Source organism: Mercenaria mercenaria, chromosome 11, assembly GCF_021730395.1.
Source record: "Mercenaria mercenaria strain notata chromosome 11, MADL_Memer_1, whole genome shotgun sequence".
NCBI lineage: Eukaryota > Metazoa > Mollusca > Bivalvia > Venerida > Veneridae > Mercenaria > Mercenaria mercenaria.
In genome coordinates this window covers 64,636,050-64,661,501 of record NC_069371.1, presented here as the reverse complement: position 1 = coordinate 64,661,501, position 25,452 = coordinate 64,636,050, and the positions used below count along the sequence as shown (strand labels likewise).

Sequence of the window (25,452 nt, the reverse complement as noted above, 5' to 3'; positions counted from 1 at the left end):
AAAGCTTATTAGATTTGCACTCCACCCGTTAATTCATGCTCATAGAATGGTGTAATATTTCCACTTCAGAGCTCGTGCATATTTCTCGATACAAATCCAACAATCTATAATAGTTTAAGACAAATCGCCGCCATTAAACCCAAAATGACTGATAATCCCCATAGTTTAAGGCAGATCGGCGTCAGTTTACCCATGTGATCTTTAATCCCAATATGTTTAGGCAGATCAGCGTCAGTTTACCAATGTGACTGATAATCCTTATTGTTTTTTAGGTAGATCGGTGTCCTTTTACCAATATGACTAATATTCCCTGTAGTTTAACGCAAGTAAGCGTCAGTATATCCTTGTGACTGATACACCTAATAGCTTATAGCAGATTGGCGTCATTTTACCCATATTACTAATAATCCTGATAGTATAAGACAGATCGGCGTCTCTTTACCAATGTGACTGATAATCACTATAGTTTAAGGCAGATCGGTGTCTGTTTACCCATGTGTCTGATAATCCTGATAGTTTAAGGCAATATGGCTTCATTTTACCAACAGGACAGGTATTCCCTGTAGTTTAAGGCAGATCAGCGTCAGTTTATCTATGTGACTGATAATCTTCATTGTTTAAGGTGGTTCATCGTCAGTTTACTTTACCCGTATGACTGATATTCCCTATCGTTTAAGGCAGATCAGTGCCAGTTTACCAGTGTGACATATAATCATTATAGCTTAAGGCTGATCGTTGTTATTTTACCCATATTACTTGAAAAAGCAGATCGGCGTCACTTTACCAATGTGACTGATAATCCTTATCGTTTAAGGAAGATCAGCGCCAGTTTATTCATGTGACTAATAATGCTAACAGTTTAAGACAGATAGGCGTCATTTTATCAATGATACTGATAATTCCTATGGTTGAAGGCATAGCAACGTCATGTTACCCATATGACTGATAATCCCTATAGTAAAAGGTATATCAGCATCAGTTTAGTCATGTGAATGATAATCTTAATCAGCTTATTTTACTCACATGCCTATTAAAAGCTGTTAATAATGCAATTATGATGTACACGCTTGTAATATGTAACTTACTGTATGTCTAATAAACTACTAGTAATTAACAACAAGAAACCTATTCAATTTTACTTTTCTAACAGGTACAAACTGTAGAAATAATACTACAGTAATCTCACCTCACACTAAACCGTATGCATTTCATTTTATCTACTCTCTTGCCACTAGCCTGTCTCTTCTTTCTACCGAAATTCGATGAAATATTATCAGCCGTAGGCGTAGTCGTGGGCGCCGGCTCGGGCGTTGTCAGCGAGTGATCATTGACATTGTCAGGGTCACCAGCACATTCTCCACATACATCACATTGCCTAAAAATAAAGGTAATGTTGAACTGCTTAAAATGGCATTATGCGCATCTTATTGAACGTGAATGTTTTATAACAGCAATCCATTTCCGGTCGTTTTGCATTTAAATGTGTTAAATCAATGATAATGCCGCATAAGTATTAGAAGCTTATGCTTTAGAAATGAAGAAATCGGCCTGATAAAATATTTTTTATTTTTCAGTCTTCTACGCAGTGATCTTCCTTGCCTATAGGTAGAGATTTCTGAAGTTGAAGGGAAGCAACTCCTGTGTGCATTTTGATTCCTCTTGAAGAGACTTTCTCAGTCAAAATAAGAAAAGTTATATTTGAAAACTTGTAATTTCGTACTGGTAACAGGAGTTTGGTATATTGGGTTAAAGCTATCTATTTCAACTGGAGTTTTACTTGAAACAATGCTCATACTTCCACTTTTTCCAGTGTTATATCTTGGCCTATTTTAATATTTCAAGGGACCGTGGGTAAAATTAAGAATGGGTTTCACATTTTGTCCAACCCTTGTTGTATTAGCGTAGAAGGTACCATATTCATCTACTCGACAGCACAATTGTAGAGTTAATAAGGTGCCGGATTCATCGGCTTGACAACACAACTGTAGATTTTAATATAGGTGCCATACACATCGACTCGATAGCAAAAGATTTTATTGTATGTGTCGTGTCATTTCTTAGATTACTTAGGTAAGAAAACTAGCTCACTTTAGATTTAAAGTATTGATAAATGAAAATATAATAATTATTTTTCAGTAAGCATTTTTCAACAGCATACATGGCCATGTGACAGCTGAGGCTTACCTTAACTTGGCAATGTTTTGATCCATTGGATATTTATATACATTGCCTACTTCAATATCCGATATACGAAAGGGACAAATTTCGTCATCTTTGGCTGCTCTGTTATAACGTAGCTCGATTCTCATCCTGCCACTTCCGGAAGTACCAGTCACAAGAACTTTCATTTTGTTATCACCTCTTTCTACAGGCAACTACAATAAAATAGAATTGTTTTTTCATGTGTTGTCTACACATGTTATATGAAAACATTCGAACATCAGTTGCTTGACTTCGTATGTCTTTTGACGGCTCAAATTCAAAAGCCCCATTTAAGCGGATGCATGGGAGGTGTTGCACATTTTATTACCTCACATAAATCGGGATTGCAAACATTTTCGGTTGCTTTTCTGCTCTGTTCTGATCTTCTTATCTTTTGATCATAAATGAAGTTTCATACTCTTAAATCATTTTTGTAAAACTTTTATTCTGTTCTAATTCATTTCTGCATAATTTGCACATCTGCTCTAATCGATACGATATGATTTAAATTAACAGGAGCACCGCCTGCTGGTGCCAACGTTCGTCTGCAAGTGTTTTACGTTATAAATAGGCAAAAGAAGCTTTATGTATCTTAGCCTTTGTAATCAGCTATGGTTGAAAAATGGAAAAAGTTTAAAAGCCGTAGTATTCTAGAAAAGCGAATATAAACAAAAATGACCGGGAAATACCAATTTTCTACGTAAAAATGAACTATATTTCTGACAAAATGCAACAGAGTTGTGGCTCCTGACCTTTATCTAATTTTGATAATAATTACGTGTACAAAGGTCAAATCCACATCTCTAATATCATAGACAAAATATTTAACTTAGAAATCAGAACTTTCTAAGTACAGAGGGGTTTTAGTTTTGATAAAACGCATGTGAGTGTTATGTTTCTTTTCCTTCTTGTTCATCTACTGATAAAAATAAGTGTACAAAGTTTCAAAGCTATAGCTCTCATACTTGACAAAAAAAGAAATCTTAACATTGTCAAATGCCGATAATGAAATATCGACGATACCTCTTAGATTTTATTTAAAAAATCAGCCTAGCTAACAACACACAAGGTTCATCTTCATATAACTATATGATTTAATGTAAAATCCAGATGAGGTCCATGTTTATTTAACTTTGATATGATTTAATGTATAGCTTATTGAAGTCAATATTCAATATCCATATTAAGTTCCATGTTGTTATAACTTCGACATGATTTAATCTAATGACCACGGGAGGTTCGATGTGATTACAGACGTTTCCGTATTATGTTATCTTCTTGCCTACCATTTTATTTCTTTCTTTTGTTTTCGTTTTTGGGCAAGTACAGTGCTCTCTCTCTACGGCGGTCCTATGAATAAAAATTCCCTCCTTGCAGCAACACTTGCTACTGACTCCAAAATATGCTAATTGTTCTTAATTTTACCTCTGTACAACAACTCCCTCCCCCTCCGTACAATAGCCAAATTTTCCGTCTCCCAAAGGGTGTTGTTGTAGAGAGGGGGCACTGTACATTTTGAACTAATTTTCAAAGCGCCAATGTTTCTGAGCAGCTGCTTGGTATCAGATATGTCAGATCAAATTGATGCAAGTCTGTGTTTTTTAAATAAAAGATAATGAACTTTGTCTATGATTAAAAGAAAATTAGTTTCATAGCGATGAATGTTTACATGTCAGTCCTTACATTTGACTTACCTTTCTGCATTGAAAAAACTATGCATATTTAATATTCTTTTGTTTATATTGCCTATAATGCAAATGAATTAAAAGAAATAAGCGGGAAACATTTACCTTGTTTACAATCTGCTGCAGTTTAAACTTTTCAGCTTTTACTGACAGTTGCTTCCCACTCCAACCGTTTGCGGTCATGGACACTTGTAGATCTATTTCTGGTGAATACGTTCTGATACTGTACTCAGAAAGTGCCTGTAGACCTACCACAGTGTCCTGTTATACAGACAGATTGTGAGGAAAAGTTTTTGATGTCAAGGGTTCCATTTCACAATGCTTAAACTTTGAACTTATATTACTCGTAACCTGATTTAACTACATTTAAAATAAAGACACGTCCTAATTTTAGGTGACGCCTAAACATGGCTTAAGATAAAACTAAAATTCAGAATATCAGAAAGTTACAAGACCTACAGGAAAAAATTAAGTTGACTTTTTGGTCCGACATAATTAGGAAAAAATACGAAAATCTCTATGATGGATTTAGTGAATCCAACTGAATGGAATCTTGTGCAATGTTAATTTGTTATAAATCAATTTGCTATAAACCGTACTTTGAAACAAAGATCGCGTTCTTCTTCGTGCTTATTCAAGCGTTATAGTGGTAGATTATCTAAAAATTGCATGTATCATACTTTAAAGATGACACTCTCATCTGACATGCATATATAATCATTCAACACTGAAAAAGTTTCATATAGGTATTATCTTACAGTTGTTATGACAAGTGTTGTTTCATGTCTTATTTACCCCTATTTAGGACATGCATAATTCAGCTTTGTGAAGTTGTTTATGTTTAACTTACGGCACTCTAACTTTCGTCTTAAGTTCGTTCAAGTTTAAACATGAACTTAAAACCTAACTTTTGAATTGTCCTAAAACGGTCTTCATAAACTGGTTTAGACATAGTATAACCAATCAATCAAGATCAATATAATTACACCATTACCTGTGATGTTATCAAGAAGTCTGTCTGTAAATGTTGCATTTTGATGCAAGCAAAAATACAATAAATTAACTAGTGAATACTAAATGATACATCACATTATTATCGAATTGTGAGAAGTTATTTTTCAAATATTAAGGTTAAAAATAGCTGATGCAGTGATGCTTGGGTAACTGATACATTAATGAATATATTCTATTTGTCTTTGGTGGAAAAACGCTGTTTTCTTTTTTCTGCAATTGTGATAGTCCAACTAAGCTAGACAGATGAAATCTATAATTAATTCAATTTGATACTAAGAGCCTGATTAACACTTAACTGACGCACGAGTTGTCGTAACAAGTATAAAAAGTTAAAAAAACATACAACATTATTAATTGTCATAGATAATATTTTCATAAAATAAACGTTTCTAAAAATTTGAAGGACTTAGCAAAATCAATTCCCTGACTACAGTTCATGGTTTTAGCTGTCTTTGAAGTATATACTTCTATCTCCGCAGATCTAAAGACCTTAAGGTAAATTAACTTGAAATCTTGAACAAACATTCAATGGAATAAAACGTAATCCAGTATCATTAAAAGCTATAAAAGTTTACAGAAAGTAAAGAAGAGGACCATGATGGTCCTGAATCGCTCACCTCTTCCCACATGACCCAGTTTTGAGTATGACGTCGTTTTTTCTATTATTTGACATAGTGACCTAGTTTTTGAGATCATGTGACCCAGTTTTGAACTTGACCTAGATATTATCAAGATAAAAATTCTGACCAATTTTCATGAAGATCCATTGAAAAATATGGTCTCTAGAGAGGTCACAAGGTTTTTCTATTATTTGACCTATTGACCTAGTTTTCGAAGGTACTTGACCCTGTTTTGAACTTTATCTAGATATCATCAAGGTGAACATTCTCACTAATTTTCATGAAGATCTCATGAAAAATATGGCCTCTAGAGAGGTCACAAGGTTTTTCTATTTTTATACCTAGTTTTTGACCGCACGTGACCCAGTTCCGAAACTGACCTAGATATCATCAAGGTGAACATTCAGATCAATTTTCATGACGATCCATTGAAAATTATGGCCTCTAGAGAGGTCAAAAGATTTTTCTAATTTTAGACCTACTGACCTAGTTTCTGACCGCAGTTGACCCAGTTTCAAACTTGACCTAGATATTATCAAGATGAACATTCAGACCAACTTTCATACCGATCCCATGAAAAGTATGGCCTCTAGAGAGGCCACAAGGTTTTTTTATTATTTGACCTAATGACCTAGTTTTTTAAGGCACGTGACCTAGTTTCAAACCTGACCTAGATATCATCAAGGTGAACATTCTGACCAATTTTCATTAAGATCCATTCAAGGGTATGGCCTCTAGAGAGGTCACAAGGTTTTTCTATTTCAAGACCTAATGACCTAGTTTTTGATCGCAGTTGACCCAGTTTCAAACTTGACCTATATATCATCAAGATAAACAGTCAGACAAATTTCATACAGACCGCATAAAAAATATGGCCTCTAGAGAGGTCACAACGTTTTTCCATTATTTGATCTACTGACCTATTTTTTGACGGCACGCGACCCACTTTCGAATTTTACCTAGATATCATCAGGATGAACGTTCTGACAAATTTTTATGGAGATCCATTCACAAGTATGGCCTCTAGAGAGGTCACAAGGTTTTTTCTATTTTTAGATCTACTGACCTAGTTTTGGACCGCACATGATCCTGTTTCGAACTTGATCTAGATATCATCAGGATGAACATTCAGACCAGTTTTCATACAGATCCCATGAAAAATATGGCCTTTAGAGAGGTCATAATGTTATTCTATTATTTGACCTACTGACCTAGCTTTTGACGACACGTGACCCACTTTCGAACTTGATCTAGATATTATCAAGAAAAACATTCAGACCAACTTTCATACAGATCCCATGAAAAAAATGGCCTCTAGAGAGGTCACAAGGTTTTTCTATTATTTGACCTACTGACCTAGTTTTTAAAGGCATGTGACCCACTTTCGAACTTGACCTAGATATCATAAAGATAAACATTCTGACCAATTTTCATGAAAATCTCATGAAATTTATGGCCTCTAGAGAGGTCACAAGGTTTTTCTATTTTTAGACCTACTGACCTAGTTTTTAACCGCACGTGACCCAGTTTCAAAATTGACCTAGATATCATCAAGATGAAAATTCCGACTAACTTTCATACAGATCCCATGAAAAATATGGCCTTTAGAGAGGTCACAATGTTTTTCTATTATTTGACCTACTGATCTAGTTTTTGACGGCACGTAAACCAGTTTCGAACTTGATCTAGATATCATCAAGGTATACGTTCTGACCAATTTTCATGAAGATCTTGTGAAACATATGGCCTCTAGAGAGGTCAAAAGGTTTTTCTATTTTTAAACCTACTGACCTAGTTTTTGATTGCACGTGACCCAGTTTCAAACTTGACATAGATATCACCAAGGTAAACATTCTGACCAATTTTCATGAAGATCTTGTGAAATATGTGGCCTCTAGAGAGGTCACAATGTTTTTCTATTTTTAGACCTACTGACCTAGTTTTTATCGGCACGTGACCCAGTTTCGAACTTGACCTAGATATCATCAAGATGAACATTCTGACCAACTTTCATAAAGATCCCATGAAAAATGTGACCTCTAGAGTGGTCACAAGCAAAAGTTTACGGACGCACGCACGGACGACGGACGCCGCGCGATCACAAAAGCTCACCTTGTCACTTTGTGACAGGTGAGCTAAAAATACTCTGCGGTCACTGTTTTGTACCGGACAGACGGACGGACAGCCGTCTTGACCGAAAATAATGTCTTCCTAAAATAATTTTAAGAAGCAAGCTTTATTGATTTTTGTTTTGCCAGCTGGTTAGTTTCGTCACATGAATAATTCTACATCCCAAGCGAGGATACGAAACCAAATCGATGAGAAGCAATGATTCAAAGTTAGCGACCTTTACAACCCGGCTATGGTGAATAAATTAACCTTAAAATAGATTTACCTGTGTGCTTCGGAATACACCATAAGAATCTTGTTGTGACGTCAACCACCGTACAATGTAAGCAGCGTTCTTTTCGTCGTTAAACTTCAACATAGCAAGTAGAGCGTATGCCGTTGTTTCGACAGTGTAGGCGTTAGCCGGGTCACTGTCCGAGTTTCCCCAGTAAATATTTTCTTTGCAAATAAAAGAAATATTTCACGCAATTAAGTCTAATTTACAGTTACCATAGTTTTGGTAAGACCTCATATTATACAAATACACTACGCATGCACTGACAAACATACCACATTTAAGGTTATATGTTCATTAAATAAAAATTAAAGTCAATTTCTTGAACAAAAGCAGACATTTTTTCTGAACATTTCTGAGACATCTGAAATACAAAGCCATCTTGTATAAAACTACAGCTCATGAAAGATAATGCATTAAAACATTAACCCCTTGAAGCATCTGGCGTTCCTGTACTAGCTTGAACAGTTTTGAACTATTCGATTTGAGAATATTCAATAAAACATTTAAGCATCTGCCATTTCGGCACTAGACTGGATAGTTTGAACAGTTCAATTAGGGAAAATTCTATTGCTTTCACAAAGGACACGACCGGCTGTTCCATGAGAAGGCCAAAATATATTTTGATCAGATGTGCTAAATCATAATTCTATTTACGAATTTATGTTTTATTTTGGAGATAGCTTACTTCCAATATCTGTAACTGTGTTAATATCCCGTATTGCAGAATTTACTGTTTAGGATATTTTATTACCATTTGAATGTTATAAAGTTTTATGAGTTTCCTTTGATTTCTTCACAATCTTTTGTCAAGTGGCCGGTCAAAAATTTGGTCTTGTGATGAAACTTAATTTGGGTTGTCAATTTTAAACGACTGACTACTTACATTTCACTGCATATGTCAACCGTTGGTTAATATCTTTCTATCATTTTGCTGAATACAATCGTATTAAAGACCCAACACAATCTAGTCACCTACTTTTCCCCAACATGGACTTCATGAAATTCAACATATATGAATTACACTAGTACTTACTTCCGTTTTTCTTTTGAATTGAGTGTAACCATTTCTTGAATTCATTTGCTTTGTTGCTTTTGGCCAATGCAAGAGCGTACGTACTAATAGCTAAATCAAAAGGTCTGCCTTTTAGCCAGTTTTCGTCTAAATTTTCTATATATCTAGTCGCCACATCAACTGTTCGGTTTATACCCTGAAATATATAAATTACGTTTTCATATACATTATACAACATAATAATGAAGATATAACTGAATGTAATAAAGGTTGCTTTGTTGCTTGCAGCAAGTAATGGTTCAATGTTGTATTACCCGGTATTTCGAAGAAATCATTGGAAAATATTACGTGTTTAATTGGAACTATATATATGGAATCTAGCAAATTGAATGCCTGAGACAATTTTAATAGATATTTTTCGCTTTGGTATTAAGTGAATTTTCAGCTTGTGCATGTATGGTTTTATCCCACGTTGTTTGTTTACAACTGAAACAAAATAAACACGATGGACATAACTCCCTCAGATGTTCTAAGATTTTTTTACTTTCCGTAAACTTTCACCGGTTGAGTAAAGTAAGGTTTAATATTTTGATATATGTACTATTAGATAAAATCCAAATCAAAGGCTATAACACCGATTCATTTACAGCAATCTTGTCCACTGGATTTGAGTGACGTTTTTTGGGTGAGAGGTGGGGGAGGTGGGGGGGGGGGTAAGTTTCGTGAATATTACCTTAGGAAAGTGTGTTCAGAATGTTATCAATTTGAAAGTTTGAGATTTTCCTGATTCAATAGTTATGACTCTGGCGGCGTAGATACAATCTTGCAAGTTTTGTCAGACATACTAGGAGCATAAACATTTTCGTATCTTCTGATTTAAATTACATCTGTTCTATGATAAAAATGAAATATTGCAAGTTCATCAGTTTGGTGCCACATATGTCACATAAGCAATCCCTTTACCCCTCTACACACACATTCCTCGATTTTTAAAGTTTTTTGTGACCTTGTGTCCATTCACAGTCTATGCGAGTTTGATAAGATTGTGCTATTAATGACGTTTGCCACTTTCGCGCTTGACAGAGTTCTCGTAGTTTTCTATGTCTACTTTATCGATGATAATTTCAGTATTTATTGCAGGCGCCGGTAAGATTTGTTTCACTGCTATAAAGTAGTACTTATGAAAGGGTGTCAAAGATATAGTACTGAATGGAGACAGATACAGTCTTTAAGTTTTTATAATCCTATCGGAAATCATTCTTGAAATTTAGGAAATACTTGCTTTCGTCCTTTGACAGTTGCTGAAATACAATCATAAAGGTTATGTAACATTTCACTGGTACTGTCAATTAATAAGTTTATACTTTAAAGAACATCGAGAGAAATGTGGACACAATTAGCCGATGACTAAAATGTATCTTTTTTATTTATCCGAAAATTGCTGTTAGCGTAGGTAAATCAATACCCGGAGAACCCGGTGTACTCTGAGCATGTTGGTGTCACAAAATTGTTCCAGTGATTGCTTGTGTAAGACAGGAAAGTGTATCAGATAAACAGCGTTTGATATTCAATTATACTGGCAATTATCTACAATGGTGAAAACAGGATGAATTAAATCGACGTTTAAAACATCCAAAATGTTATGTTACTTTAACAGTTTTGCTCCACGGGTCTTTCCTTTGATCAAGTAATTTTCTCGTCATACCAAAATGTAAGATGCTAAAAATTATGCATTTGTTAAAATCATTATAAACAGAGATGCTTTTTTAAAATAAATGCAAATTTACATGTACGCTTTACAACTCGATGTCTATATTTTGAAGACAATTGGCACTACCTTTATATTCTGCTTATGCTTCACGGGGACTGTTTAAATAATGAGTAATAAAATGTTTAATTATTGGAAAAGGAAAGACAGACTAAGTACGGGTGGGACAACAAACGAAGGATGAAACCCGCATCAGTGGCACTGTGTGCTTATACCATTCTCTGAGTCGACAATAAGTTTTACCTACCACATGAAAAATGCTGCATTCTAGAAGACTTATCAAGACAAACGAAGTTAGTGAAGGAGTACTGCCCGTTTCTGTTGCACCCTGTAGGAAAAGTATGATGAATTGATTACGAAGCCAGAACATGACAGAAAATAGAAAGCGCTATAAAAAGAAAGCCTTACTAACTAAACAATTGGTTTTCATTCATTCAAACACTTACGATTAATGAAATTGTGCAGTGCCACTTCCATAATGCGAAATCAGTGCGTCCTTACTTAGGAACTAATATGTCAAATTTGCTAACTGTACTTATGTTAATGCTGTAATGGACTGCATTTGGTTATTACTTAAAAGTATTACCTTTAACCATGATCCGGAACGAATGTCCAGTATCTCTACAAACTCTCCTCTGGCATTTATATGGTCGTTTAGAAAGTTAATTGTCGGAAGAAGGTCCGTTTGCTCGTCAAGAACATCGTCTACTACTGTTTTAGCGTGGCAAAATACTTTAGCCACAAACGCTGTCAGCCTGAAATGATTAACAATAACTCATACCCACTCAAAATATTTATATCATTGCTTTATGAAAACGTTTTCAAAGAATCTTCTCAGATACTTTATGAAATATCACAACGTGAAGTGCAGTGTTGCGATCTGTGTGAAGTTAGCAGAATAACAGAATAGCAGAATGGCAGAATAACTCCAGCAGAATAGCAGAACAGCAGAATAACTCCAGCAGAATTGCAGAATATTCAGCAGAATAGCAGAACAGCAGAATAACTCCAGCAGAATAGCAGAATGGCAGAATAACTCCAGAATAGCAGAATAGCATAACAGCAGAATAACTCCAGCAGAATAGCAGAATGGCAGAATAGCAGAATGGCAGAACAGCAGAATAGCAGAATAACTCCAGCAGAATGGCAGGATAGCAGAATAACTCCAGCAGAATAGCAGAATAAATCCAGCTGAATAGCAGAAAAAATTCGCAATGACAGAATAGCAAATAGCAGAATAACTCCACAGAATGCAGAATAGCAGAATAACTCAGCAGAATGCAAAATAGCAGAATAACTCTAGCAGAATGTAGAATAGCAGAATAACTCCCAGCAGAATAGCAGAATAACTCAGCTGAATGCAGAATAGCAGAATAACTCAGCAGAATAGAACAGAATAACTCCAGCGGAATGGCAGAATGCAGAAAAACTCAGCAGAATGCAGAAAAGCAGAATAACTCCAAAGAATTGCAGAATAAACCAGCAGAAAGCAGAATAGCAAAATAAATCCGCAGAATGCAGAAACAGCAGAATAACTCCAGCAGAATGCAGAATAACTCACTGATGCAGAAAGCAGAATAACTCCAGCAGAATACGATGAATGGCAAAGAATGAACTCCAAACGAATATCATGCAGTATGGCTAAGAAAAAGAATAAATGCTCAGCTGAGAATAACGTGCAAGATACTAGATATACGTGCCTGACGAAAAATTTAAGTCAGAAATAAAATCCAGCTGTGAATACCTAGAAGTAGAATTTTAATATTAACAAATAGCCAGAATAACAAAATAGCAGAATAACTCCAGCAGAATGCAGAATAGCAGAATAACTCTAGCAGAATGGCAAAATAGCAGAATAACTCTAGCAGAATGGTAGAATAGCAGAATAACTTCAGCTGAATGGCAGATTAGCAGAATAACTCTAGCAAAATGACAGAATAACTCCAGCGGAATGGCGGAATAGCAGAAAAACTCAGCAGAATGGCAGAAAAGCAGAAAAGCAGAATAACTCCAGCAGAATGGCAGAAAAGCAGAATAACTCCAACAGAATGGCAGAATAACACCAGCAGAATGGCAGAATAGCAGAATAACTCCAGCAGAATGGCAAAATAGCAGAATAACTCTAGCAGAATAGCAGAATAACTTCAGCTGATTTGCAGAATAGCAGAATAACTCCAGCAGAATGACAGGATGAATAGAAACAAACTGAAAATGAACAGTTCAAAAACTGAATTTATCATGTCTTGTAGCTGACCTCAATGAACAAATATTTCACAAATGCGATTAACATTGTGGGTGATGATATCAAACGTGCAAGCATAATTAGATATCTCGGTGCATTTCTTGACGAAACACTGAACTTTAAGGATCATATAAATCGCAAATATCGTACAGTCATGTTGAATTACCTAAGAAGTAAGAATGTCCGTTAATATTCAACAAAATCAGCCACAGAAATTTTAGTTTTGTCTCTAGTTATTTCACATATGGATTACTGCAATGTCATACTGTATGGTGTAGCTAACGGTGAGGTGCGTATGATGCAATGTATTCAAAACATGTGCGCAAAAGTTGTCCATAACCGGAAATTTGACAGTTCTAAGCAGGCTTTGTATGACCTACATTGGTTGCCGGTGAAAGCAAGGATAGAGTTCAATATATTTACCAGAACTGCTTAGACAGTATATTCATAGTACATAAGGTTTGAGATAGTCCGGAAATTCGGAATGTCGTTTTGTTGTTCCATACAACATGTGCAAAACATTCAATAACAGAAGTTTCTATACTATTGGTTCAAAACTGTGGAATGAACTGCCGTTAGAACTACGCAAAAGAAAAAAAACTTGCCACATTAAAAAATCTTAAGACACTGTATTTCGGAGAATTCGTGTCATTGTTCTAAATCTTTTGCTAACTATTTTAGCAGCAAATAATAGTTTTTGAATTTTTGTTTTAAATTTTGTTGGTGCAGGCACTATTGGTAAGGTTGTGTACAGTATTTCTTTTTTTTTCTCTCTCTTTTTTTTTCTAATAATCTGTAATAACACCATTAATCAGGGGGTTTGAACATCGATATGCAGCCCGTCTGTGCATACCATGTATGGCTGTTTAAGCACTGGCATTCGCAATAGAGGTAAAAAAACTTCAGGAGGAAGGTTGCGGTCATTACTTTTTGTTTAAGTAAGGCTGTTATGATTGTTAATATCATTATTGTCATCATTATTATTATTATTACGTACACTGTCACTGAATATGTCTTTGTATAGAAATAGGCGTTTACTCAAATTATTCAGTTCCAGATTCAGTTTCAAAGTAATTCTGCTATTCTGCCATTCTGCTAGAGTTAACCAGCTATCCTGCTATTCTGCTGGAGTTATTCTGCCATTCTGCTATTCTGCTGAGTTATGTCTGCCATTATTTTTTTTCTGATCTCTATTCTGCTGGAGATTTATTACTTTTCTGTTTCTGCTATTCTGACTGCGGAGTTATTCTGCCATTCTGCTATTCTGCTATTGTGCTCGAGTTATTCTGCCATTCTGCTATTCTGCGGAGTTATTCTGCTGTTCTGCTATTCTGCTGGAGTTATTCTGCCATTCTGCTATTCAACTGGAGTGATTCTGCCATTCTGCTATTCTGCTGGAGTTATTCTGCTGTTCTGCTATTCTGCTATTCTGCTGGAGTTATTCTGCCATTCTGCTGGAATTATTCTGCTGTTCTGCTATTCTGCTATTCTGCTGTTCTGCTATTCTGCTGGACTAATTCTGCTATTCTGCTGGAGTTATTCTGCTGTTCTGCTATTCTGCTGGAGTTATTCTGCCATTCTGCTATTCTGCTGGAGTTATTCTGCCATTCTGCTATTCTGCTGGAGTTATTCTGCTGTTCTGCTATTCTGCTGGAGCTAATCTGCCATTCTGCTGTTCTGCTATTCTGCTATTCTAATGGAGTTAGTCTGCCATTGTGCTAGTCTGCTGGAGTTATTCTGCCATTCTGCTATTCTGCTGGAGTTATTCTGCTGTTCTGCTATTCTGCTGGAGTTATTCTGCCATTCTGCTATTCTGCCCGAGTTATTCTGCTGTTCTGCTATTCTGCCATTCTGCTGTTCTGCTATTCTGCTAACTTCACATAGATTGTGTTGCGGCCGTAAAAGTTTCCCCGTACTTGGATTCAGTGTTTTCTGGACCTTTTGGGATCATGGAACAGAATTCCGCTTAAGCCGGTGCTAGGAGTGTGAGGTATATTGCATTAACCATTACTTCCCTTGAACAGACTCAGTCAAACTGAGCCAGCTATTATTTTTCTTTGTTGCATTTTATGCTTCCAAAAGGTCTTCTTACAGATTTTATTAATACATGAAAACTAATAACGTTAAAATTGCAATTAATTTAGCAAAAAAAAAAATGAAGCCTGTGTTAGGACTAGTACGCATGTTGCCACGTGTACATATTTCATTCCATTAAATAATGCTTTAAAACAATATTCCTTTTGTATAGTAACCGGTGTAATTTCACTTTTCAGTACATCTAATGAACAGTGTCATCTGTGTTTTGCTAGATTTTGTTCCATGCAAATAATATGTATCCATATTAATTGATTTTACTAGATGAACTTGTTCAGTATTTCTGTATTTTGAATGGAAAATAAAGTATTTACATCATACACAATACGGTCATTTATTTAAAAATATGCATTCATCTTTAATCAGCAAAATTAACAGTAAATATATCATACCAAACACTGGTTGCCCGTGAGATGCAACATGAGTACGAACCGTCTGAATGCCTGAACATGGTCTTTTCTCTATTCACACCTGCTCATAGATAAACTACGTTTTAATTTCTAGGGAAGTGAAGTAAATTATACCTGTCCCTACATTGTCGGCACTGACAAATATTCATTGCGTTTACGGTCAAAGTAGGTAGGAATATTAACACCAATGCAACTTCAAATGTAATTTTTCAAATATTGTTTTTGAAAAGTTTACTTCAACTTATTATAATTTTGTCACATACGCAGACACATCTTTATTTCCTGGCTCACAAATTAATTTTCAGGAGTGACACAAATCCTCTTACGTACTGATATGCACTAGCCTAACACTAAATCAACGAAAAGTCTTAGTTTCGCCGTTATCGCATTTTAACGTAATGTGTGAAGTCATTCTTTTTAGCTAAATTGGATTTTGGCACGTTGCTTTCAGATACGGTTGAAATAATATATTTAAGCTTGATAATACTTTTACACAACTCATCTATAATATTATGTAAAATGACTAAGGCATCGTGCTGTCATTTTTATTTCCAGCTAAACTGTAATTACGTCACATTTTCAATAATGTAATTGTCTGTCACTCCCATATCTGCTGTGGTTTGCTTTCTAATGTTCAGCTAAATCATGACTTTACTGTCCCACTGAAAATTGTTATTGCTGGTGACTTCAATATCTGCAGTTACGTGATTGTTTGTTTTTTCAGGTACATGCACCTCATGGCAAATGATTCCTTACCATTTCTATTGTTGTTTTTGCCGCTGACATCAATATTTACAATATCCGGATTGGTTTGCTTCCAGTACATCATTATAAAATTTGACCATTTAGAATCTTTATAGTACCAACCTCAATATCTGCCATGACCTGATTAGTTTGCTTCATCAAAACAAATTGTTAGATTTTTATTGCGGGGCAGGTGACCAAAGTGTCTGCCGTTCCCTAATCGCTTTGCTTAAAAGTACGTCATGAGAAATTTTATTCACCATTTCGAATGTTGGTATTTCCCGTGACCTCAATATCTGCCGTGATCTGCTTGGTTTGCTTCAAGTACATCATGGCGTATACATTCGGGGCAGTTGTAGCAATCGTTTGCTCACCACAGCCGTGCGGACATCGAAATAAACTTTCAACGCCACTGAGTATAGTCTTTACGACATTGTCCATTATATTGCCTGTAATGTAAAAGTGCAGGTTTTGAGACAGTATTGTGCAAACCTATTTTCAAACCTGATAGAAACTTAAGAGCCGTAAGATATCAAGCTTCCTTAAATGAAAATTACAGATCTTTCGTTAGTTTAGTCATATACATGTACTGTTATTCACATTAGACAATTAGAGGAAAACAACAAGCAAACGTGATCTGTTTCCAGAGAGAGAGGTATACACGCACACACAGAGAGAGAGAGAGAGAGAGAGAGAGAGAGAGAGAGAGAGAGAGAGAGAGAGTCGCTATATTTAAACCACATCTGGTTCTTTACAACTGGTCTTTAAAGGATTTTTTTAACACAAATATGTCATAGACAACAAATTAGAAAAAAAACATTATGTTTCAGACATTACTTTTTGTTTGTTTTGTTCTGGGTTTAGCGAAGTTTTTAACAGTTTTTCAGTTATGTAACGGCAGGCAGTTAACCTAACCAGTGTTCCTGGTTTATGTACCTGAACTAACTTGCCAGCTTCCCCAAATGAATTAATGGTGGAAGACAAATGATTTCACATTACAACCATCTAGGAGAACATACGCCTTGCCCGGGGATCAAACTCTCGACAACGCGATTCGTAGATCTACGCTCTTCCCTTGAGCTAAGCATGTGGACTTACGATATTGCATTTACGCTGATACTGATGACATATTAATTTCGTTATTCATAATTTTGAAAAATAAAAGTGAAACCGTTTGAATACTCTTGAGAGAGTACGAAGTTTGTCATATATCCATCAAGTGGCTCATGAGAAGAAGTCCTTTGGAGGTATTTCTATTTTTTGCTCTTACGGTCACTTAAAGGAGCCAAACGTGACCATTTGAACAATTACGAGAGATAACCAGACAAGGATGTTATAGACCAAGTTCGTGAAGATAAACGGCATCAAGTAGTTCAAAAGAAATTCTTTGACCATTTTTCCATATTTAGCCTAGTGACTCCTAAAAACCATTTTAATAATCTGGAGTGAGAACTGAACACGGTTTGGTTCAAAGCACCTATTATCTGTGCTAAATATCATAAACCAACTAAAAACGTAATATTTAATAACAGCAAAATTATCTCAGATTAAGACATAGAGCTTTATGTTCCGCACAGTTGTTGTCGTAAAGAATCATCAATATAATAAATACTGTTATCAACCGGTCATAAAGGCTAATATCAAAATTGTAGATGTTAAAAGATTCAGAAACATCTTAAAATTAAAATCATAGAATTCCTTCGTGTATAAACTTCGAAAGATCAATCAGTCTATTGAAGACTATGCTACAAAAAGTGCCGGAAAGAAAATGCAGACCCGAACACTCTTACCGATTTTTAGAATCAAACATAAAGTTCTATGCATTAAATCCCTCCTTATTTCCTCCTAAACCCAAGTTCTCACTGTGAAATTTAAACGAAAGCTTCAACTATGATTCGTACGAATTTTGTTTTAACTTCTGCAGAATAAGCTACACTTAATACCATATTTACTACACAGAAACATTACCGTATGAATTAAAACATACGTAAACATATCAGTTGTCGCCCCAAATTGAGACTAATATCATAAAAGGTAATGTAGATCAATGTATCAATTTTTATGTCAGACTAGACAAAGATCCGTTGAAGCTCCCAACTCTTTATCGGATCCTTAAACTATACAATGCTATTTCAATCTTATGCACTTCAAAAGTATTTCTCTTCTTTTGTTTGTTTTTGGGTTTAACGCCGTTTTTTAACGGTATTTCAGTTATGTTACGGCCGGCAGTTAACCTAAACAGTGTTTCTGCATTCTGTACCAGTACAAAACTGTTCTCCGCAAGTAACTGCCAACTTCCAAACATGAATCAAAGGTGGAAAAAGAATGATTTCAGACACAATGTTTTTAACTGAATCGTCACGGAGAACATATGCCACGCCCAGGGCTCGAACTCACGACAAGTCATAAAACATGGACTATCATAAGCATATATTTGTGTTGATTTTGCAACAAAACCTGTCCCTTTTCAATACCAAATAAAGTACCTCAGAACGCTCAAAATGCACCAGATGGATCTATTGTTTTCAAAATTGGACCACCCTTGTTGCTTTACTATAAATAGTTTACGCACCCCCACAAAAAAAGGAAAAAGAACAAAACAAATCCTGTAACCGCCCCTGTACTGTAAATGAAGCTAGATTTTATTCCTCTGTTCATGAAAATCTTTATTACTGATCCAAATGTAGCCGCTAATGTTGATAGAGGCTTATGGAATATAGCAATGAATGATCTTTTGATATAGGTTGCCCAATGTCAAAATCAAAAAGACTAAATTACTGTCGAAAACTGTGCCCTTAGTAGCGATGCTCTCAATTTGAGGATGGTCTCAGACCGTAGTTCCTGTGTCAATTAATAAAAATCAAACAAAAAAGTAGGTATATATTCATTACGAACTGTTCAATGACAGAAGTCTACAATATCATCAAACGTATCTTTAAATTTTCAATCTCGTTCAATGCACAGTCTTGAAGTGAAGAAACAGATTTAATTAACCCTATGAACATTCAATGTATAAATACATATTCTAAAGGTGAACACACATTGTGGTGGCTTGGTAACATACCTTGTAAGTAGGCTGTTGCCGAGCCAGTACCTGGTAAGGCAATTTTTGGCAGTGTTAAGTCAACTGTAGATACTTGTTCCCGAGTTCCGGCGCTTGTACTTATTCCATCTGTAATGAAGCGAATAAAAATTGCCATATTATCGAATAAGTAAAAAGGCATAGTCTGAATCCTGGTCTGTCTCACAGACATGTCTAACTTAATAATTACTTTCCTCTAACTATTATGCTAGAGGTATATTCAGTCCTTGAGATAAGCCTGGTCATATCTTAAAAAAAGTTTTTAAAAATCTAGACTAGCATCCAGTAACCGCTAATTGAAAATGTGGTATGTCGGGCCATTATGATTTTAGAAACCGTTGCTTACAAACAATTTTATAACAATGACCAATATCAAATAAATTAGTTATGCCCCCTTCGAAGACGGCGGGGTGTATTGTTTTGCAGATGCCGGTCTGTTGGTCGTCGGTCGGTCTACCGATATATAGACCGATCCGTTTCCGGATGATAACTCAAGAACGTTTAAGCTTAGAATCATGTAAGTTAATAGGGAAGTTTATCATAACCAGCAAATGATCTCTTTTGATTTTTCAGATCAGTAGATCAAAGGTCAAGGTCACAGTGACCCTGAAAAGTTAAACGGTTTCCGGATGATAACTCGGGAATGCTTTGGCATATAATTATAGATATAAGTTGATAGGAAGGTTGGACATGACCAGCAGATGACCCCTAGTGATTTTGAGATAAGTACGTCAATGGCCAAGGTCATAGTGACCCGGAACTGTTAAAAGGATTCCTGATGATAACTCAAGAACGCTTGGGCCTAGTATCATGAAGTTTATAGAGAGGTTGGACTTGACCAGCAGATGACCCCTATTGATTTTGAGGTCAGTAGGTCAATGGTCAGGGTAACAGTGTAACCGTTTCCGCCCGGTAATTTGAGACCGCTTGGGCCTAAGATCACGAAACTTGATAGGGAGGTTGATCATGATCAGCATACGACTCCTATTTATTTTGAGGTTAGACGGTTAAAGGTCAAGGTCACAGTGGCCCGTAACAGTTAAACAATTTCCGGATGATAATTCAAGAATGCTTGAGTCTACGATCACGAAACTTGATAAGGAAGTTGATTATAATAAGCAGATGACCCCTCTTGATTTTTAGGTCAATAGGTCAAAGTTCAAGCTCACAGTGATCCGGAATTGTTAAATAGTTTCCGGATAATAACTCAAGAACGCTTGGGCCTAGGATCATGGAAGTTGATAGAGAGGCTGGTCATCACAAGCAGATGACCCCTATTAATCTTAGGTCAGTAGGCCAAATGTCAAGGTCACATTTATTCGGAACAGTCAAACCGTTTCCGGACAATAACTTGAGAATGCTTGGGCCTAGGATCACGAAACTTGATTGGATGGTTGATCATGACCAGCAGATAACCCCTATTGATTTTAAGGTCAATAGATCAAAGGTCAAGGGCACATTGACCCAAAACAGTAGAAATTTTATGTACAGTGACCACATATTTTCTGTTCCTCGTGCAATTACTGAATGAATCATAGAGGGGTCATTTTGTGTCCTACGAGCTCTTCTTTTCATTTGCTACGCGTTTCAGTTTTCTTTTCGTTTGGCAAAACAAAGAAGGTCCCGAAAAACCCTAGGAAAAATAGACTGCAACGATAGGTAAAATCGAGTAGATAGAATTGCACTTTTCAAGAAATGTGTACGATAGGTAAAATCGAGTAGATAGAATTGCACTTTTCAAGAAATGTGTACGATAGGTAAAATCGAGTAGATAGAATTGCACTTTTCAAGAAATGTGTACGATAGGTAAAATCGAGTAGATAGAATTGCACTTTTCAAGTAATGTGCACGATAGGTAAAATCGAGTAGATAGAATTGCACTTTTCAAGTAATGTGCACGATAGGTAAAATCGAGTAGATAGAATTGCACTGTTCAAGTAATATGCACGATAGGTAAAATCGAGTAGATAGAATTGCACTTTTCAAGTAATGTGCACGATAGGTAAAATCGAGTAGATAGAATTGCACTTTTCAAGTAATGTGCACGATAGGTAAAATGTAATAATGTGAACAATAGGTACAGGAAAAATGTTACCAGAACGTTTTACAGTATGCAGACGCATATTTAATTAAGGAAAATACTTCAGATAAGGTCTTCAAAAAGACAAAGTATTATTGTAACAAACAAATAACAAGTAAAGGTCAAATAAGTATAACAAGGAACATTTCCAACAATTACTTTAAAAACTGGCCAACTGGGTTTAGCGAAAATCTCAAACTTGTTTAAAGAGCTGTCTAGTGAACGTTTTACATGCCTGGTAACTATTTTTTGTTTTGACAAATCATGTCAGATTTAATGTTTAGTAGAGTTTTTTATTTTTAGTTCTGAAGGCACCAAGTAGAACCGTTTCTACAACTTTGGCAGAAGACTATCCAACATAATGTTGAATAAATTTCCGGATAGCGCTTTCATATTAGATACCGTTTAAAATGTTAAAGATGCCGACTGACTGCCAGGCGGATAAGGTGCGGCGAAGGATCCGATAGCTCACCTTAGCACCTCGTGCACTGGAGAGCTGAAACACACGAGTTAGTGCGGATACTGTCATTGTCGTATAACAGGAGGCATTAAAATATGGTAAATAACAATTTTGCAAAAGGAAACTTTGCAGCTTACAATGTGTTGTTACCCTCTTGTGACTTTCACAGTCTTCTCGTTGTTCATTTGGATCAAGACAAACTTGAACCGTTATAATTTCCTGTATACCTTCATTCTGAAATTAAAGAGTATGTTGTTTAAAAATACTGTCAAATAAAATCTGTAAAACGATCCTATGGAAGCTTAGAATTCAAATAAAAAAATGATTGCAGTCTTGGTTTGATGAGTCTGTTCATGAGAATTAGTGAAATGTGCAACACCTGTCACCGGCTAATACCCCAGTCGCACAAACGGCGCGGATAGCTACGTCCAAGTACGGATAGAAACATAGTTATCCGTATCGATCCGAACCTGAGCTGTAAAAGAAGCCATTTGAGACTTCTTCGTTTTTTGCGACTTCGTAGCTCCAAAACGACGTCGGTAGTCAAGGACTTTTTTGTTATTTTGCTGAGAAATACCTTTCGTGTAATTGTGTATGATGTTTTAATTTGATCTCACACAGTCAGACCAGTGTTTTGGCCCTTGACGTAGTCGAAAATGTATATTTAAAGTTTGTTTTGTATGTATCTTATTCAGTGCTTCAAGCTTTCCAATAGAGACATGAAGTTATGTAGGAATAATATGCAGCATGTGAAGTTGTAACATAATTATTCGGGATTTAGCAACCGCCAAACACTGGTTTTTGCTATAATTTGTCTTTTGGAACTTCTGCATCTAAAACAAACTCAAACATTTATGTAGAAAGATTGAACCAGTCAGACTAAATTTTCCGTTTTTGAACATCGGACAAATGGACGTACCCGCTTTTGTTACTTGTTGAGATATTGTCAGTAACAAATGTTGAGCAAATGTTGTCGGAAACAATAACAGTTACATTGTCAGTATACCATTACTACCTACAATGCAAAACTAAACTAAACACAAACATCAAGTATTTATGTATATTACGACAATGCGCTTGATAACTGCTGTGGATGTATGTAATACAGCAATGATATAAAATGTTTGAACGATAAATAAAATTTACACATCATCTGTCTTCAAAATATATATTAATTTTATAATGCCTTTCATAACTCTCAAATGTACTCATTGCCATACAGAAAATACTTGCACATAAACAGCATATGTATATAGTGCTTAACAACCAAGATTATCCAGTCAAGAATGAAAAAAACAAACAAGAAAAACAAGGCAGTCTGAAAGAAAGCTAAATCCCCCGCCACTGCTATATGGAAATTGAAATCAAATTCTGCACAACGTCTTAATGAGGTGATCATTTGACCAAAGTTGCATGAAAATCCTTTAAAGGGTTGAGGAGATACAGAGCTCAAACCATGAGTTGATATGGCTGACTCATGAGTTCTTGATGAGGTGATCATTTGACCCAAGTTTGATGAAAATCCTTCAAGGGGTATAGGAGACACAGAGTGGACACAAAAAAGAAGGCTCAAACCTTTGACCCTAAGTTGTGACTTTGACCTTGAGCCGGCATGGCTGACTGGTAAGTTCTGCACATCGCCTTGATGTGGTGATTATTTGACCCAAGTTTGATGAAAATCCTTCAAGGGATTAAGAAGAGATAGAGAGCAGACACCAAATAGAAGGCTCAAACCTTTCACCCTAAGTTGTGACCATGGCCGGCATGGCTGACTCATGTGTTCTGCACATTGTCTTGATGAGGTGATCATTTGACCCAAGTTTTATAAAATTCCTTCAAGGGGTTTAGGAGATATAGAGCGGACACAAAATGGAAGGCTCAAACCTTTGACCTTCAGTTGAGACCTTGACCTTGAGCCAACAAGACTGACTCATAAGTTTTGCACATCGTCTTGATGAGGTGATCATTATACCCAAGTTTGATGAAAATCCTTCAAGGAGTTTAGGAAATATGGAGCGGACACGAAAGTGTTACGGACAGACGGAAGGACGGAAGGACGGACGGAGACCATTCCTATAGCCCCACCACTTGTAGCGGGGAATTAAAAAACGTCCGGTGTATCGCTCTCCTGCATCGCGCGACGCCATATTGTTTCCGATAGCTTTATAGAACGTAATGACGCGACGTTACGAAGCGTAACGTTTGGCGTTCCGCCAGACGTCGCTGAATTACACATTCTTCACCTTAAAGAAAATGACTAGGTTTACAAAGCTCCCTGGCCATATAGCGATCAGGTCCATTTTGTATAGAGTTTGAATTCCTCCCACTTAAGGATTCCTGATGTGAAATTTTGACAAAATTTTATTGATATGCTCTTTGTGCATCTAAGGCGCAACACCACTGGTCATGAGAGAAATGAACCGTAAAGTATTCAATTTCCCTCCAATACAGGAAGTGTCCCTCAAAATTTCGTCGAACAAAAGGAAGTCATAAAATTAGCTATTGCCTGGAAGCTGTCCTACCCTCTGCCTAAGACGGCCAGGGTCATCAACTGATTAATAAAAATCTATCACTGCTTAACAGTTACGGAGAAGTATAATTCTAGTTGTGCATTGTGTAAAGCTGATGTTCCAAACAAAACTTAATTGAATTCAATCCATTTATTCCGCATGATCATGTTAGGTTTAAACCATATATCAAATTTCACACAAAACAAGATGTTGTTTTTTTCGATTGCCAATAAATGAAATTAATTAGTATTTCTTTTGGCTGTCTTATTGTCAAGGCATGTTTAACTTATTATTATGACACTTAAAAGGCTACTTACGACAACATGCAGTTTCTTTTCAATTACGTCGACTTGTGGAATCCCAAGGTTGGTCACAATTGCTGTCACTGTGATTGGAAACAGTCCATCAGTCAGTGGTACCATTGGAAATTTGACAGTATTGGCACTGTTTGGACTCATCTCGAGATACTTTCTTGGTGAGGGTTTCCCTGGCTCATTGCTGTAGCAAAGTCCCTCAACAGCCTCTAAATACATATTGACCTGCAAATGCAATGTATGTGAGATTGATAACCACGTGTTTAGTCAAACCTGTGTTAAAGACCTGTCTGAACAGAAACCCCCTGTCTCTAAAGACCTCATGTTTTGTTTTCTATTTTAACATTTACAATGTATTTTAACCTGTGAATAAAGACCACCTCCCACATTTTGGATTTCCCAAGGGTGGTCTTTATATACAAGTTTGACTCTACATTAATAATCAAAGCTCAAATATGGTATAGTATCCCAATGTGAAAAAATAATTAACTGCTTTTTATCATTGTGTAGACGAAATGCGGTTTTTGTTTTATAAAAACCTAAAGATTGCCTTTTGTTTCCTCTAAACAAGGTGTTGCTAAAGCGTGTGTTGTCCAGTCTTACTTGTTTGTCAGGGTCCAAAGCCGTACCGTAGTTGAATATAGTGGCCTTCACATCAAACATTTCCAATCTCGTTGCCTTGTACGGAAGGTCCAACTGAATAAAAAACTCCCTAAACGTCCGAACATCTATTGGATCAGCAATACATATTCCTTCATTTTTAGTGATCCCTGGAGTTGTAAAAGAATGTACGAGACCACAGAGAAAT

The 25,452-nt window shown here is 36.1% G+C and overlaps 1 protein-coding gene across 1 annotated transcript in view; it reads right to left on the bottom strand.

Annotated features, from left to right (window-relative positions):
• LOC123531058 (venom factor-like) overlaps positions 1–25,452 on the bottom strand; it is a 142,641-nt gene that overhangs the window by 23,741 nt on the left and 93,448 nt on the right. Inside the window, exons 21-33 of the mRNA XM_053517587.1 lie at positions 25,248–25,414; positions 24,648–24,869; positions 21,958–22,054; positions 19,263–19,370; positions 16,459–16,647; positions 15,437–15,515; positions 11,295–11,463; positions 10,956–11,036; positions 8,962–9,136; positions 7,917–8,089; positions 3,993–4,148; positions 2,185–2,375; positions 1,187–1,375 (exon numbers count right to left, since the gene is read on the bottom strand). Of these exons, the coding sequence (XP_053373562.1) occupies positions 1,187–1,375; positions 2,185–2,375; positions 3,993–4,148; positions 7,917–8,089; positions 8,962–9,136; positions 10,956–11,036; positions 11,295–11,463; positions 15,437–15,515; positions 16,459–16,647; positions 19,263–19,370; positions 21,958–22,054; positions 24,648–24,869; positions 25,248–25,414 (1,996 nt within the window). The remainder of the gene's footprint in view (positions 1–1,186; positions 1,376–2,184; positions 2,376–3,992; positions 4,149–7,916; positions 8,090–8,961; positions 9,137–10,955; positions 11,037–11,294; positions 11,464–15,436; positions 15,516–16,458; positions 16,648–19,262; positions 19,371–21,957; positions 22,055–24,647; positions 24,870–25,247; positions 25,415–25,452) is intronic.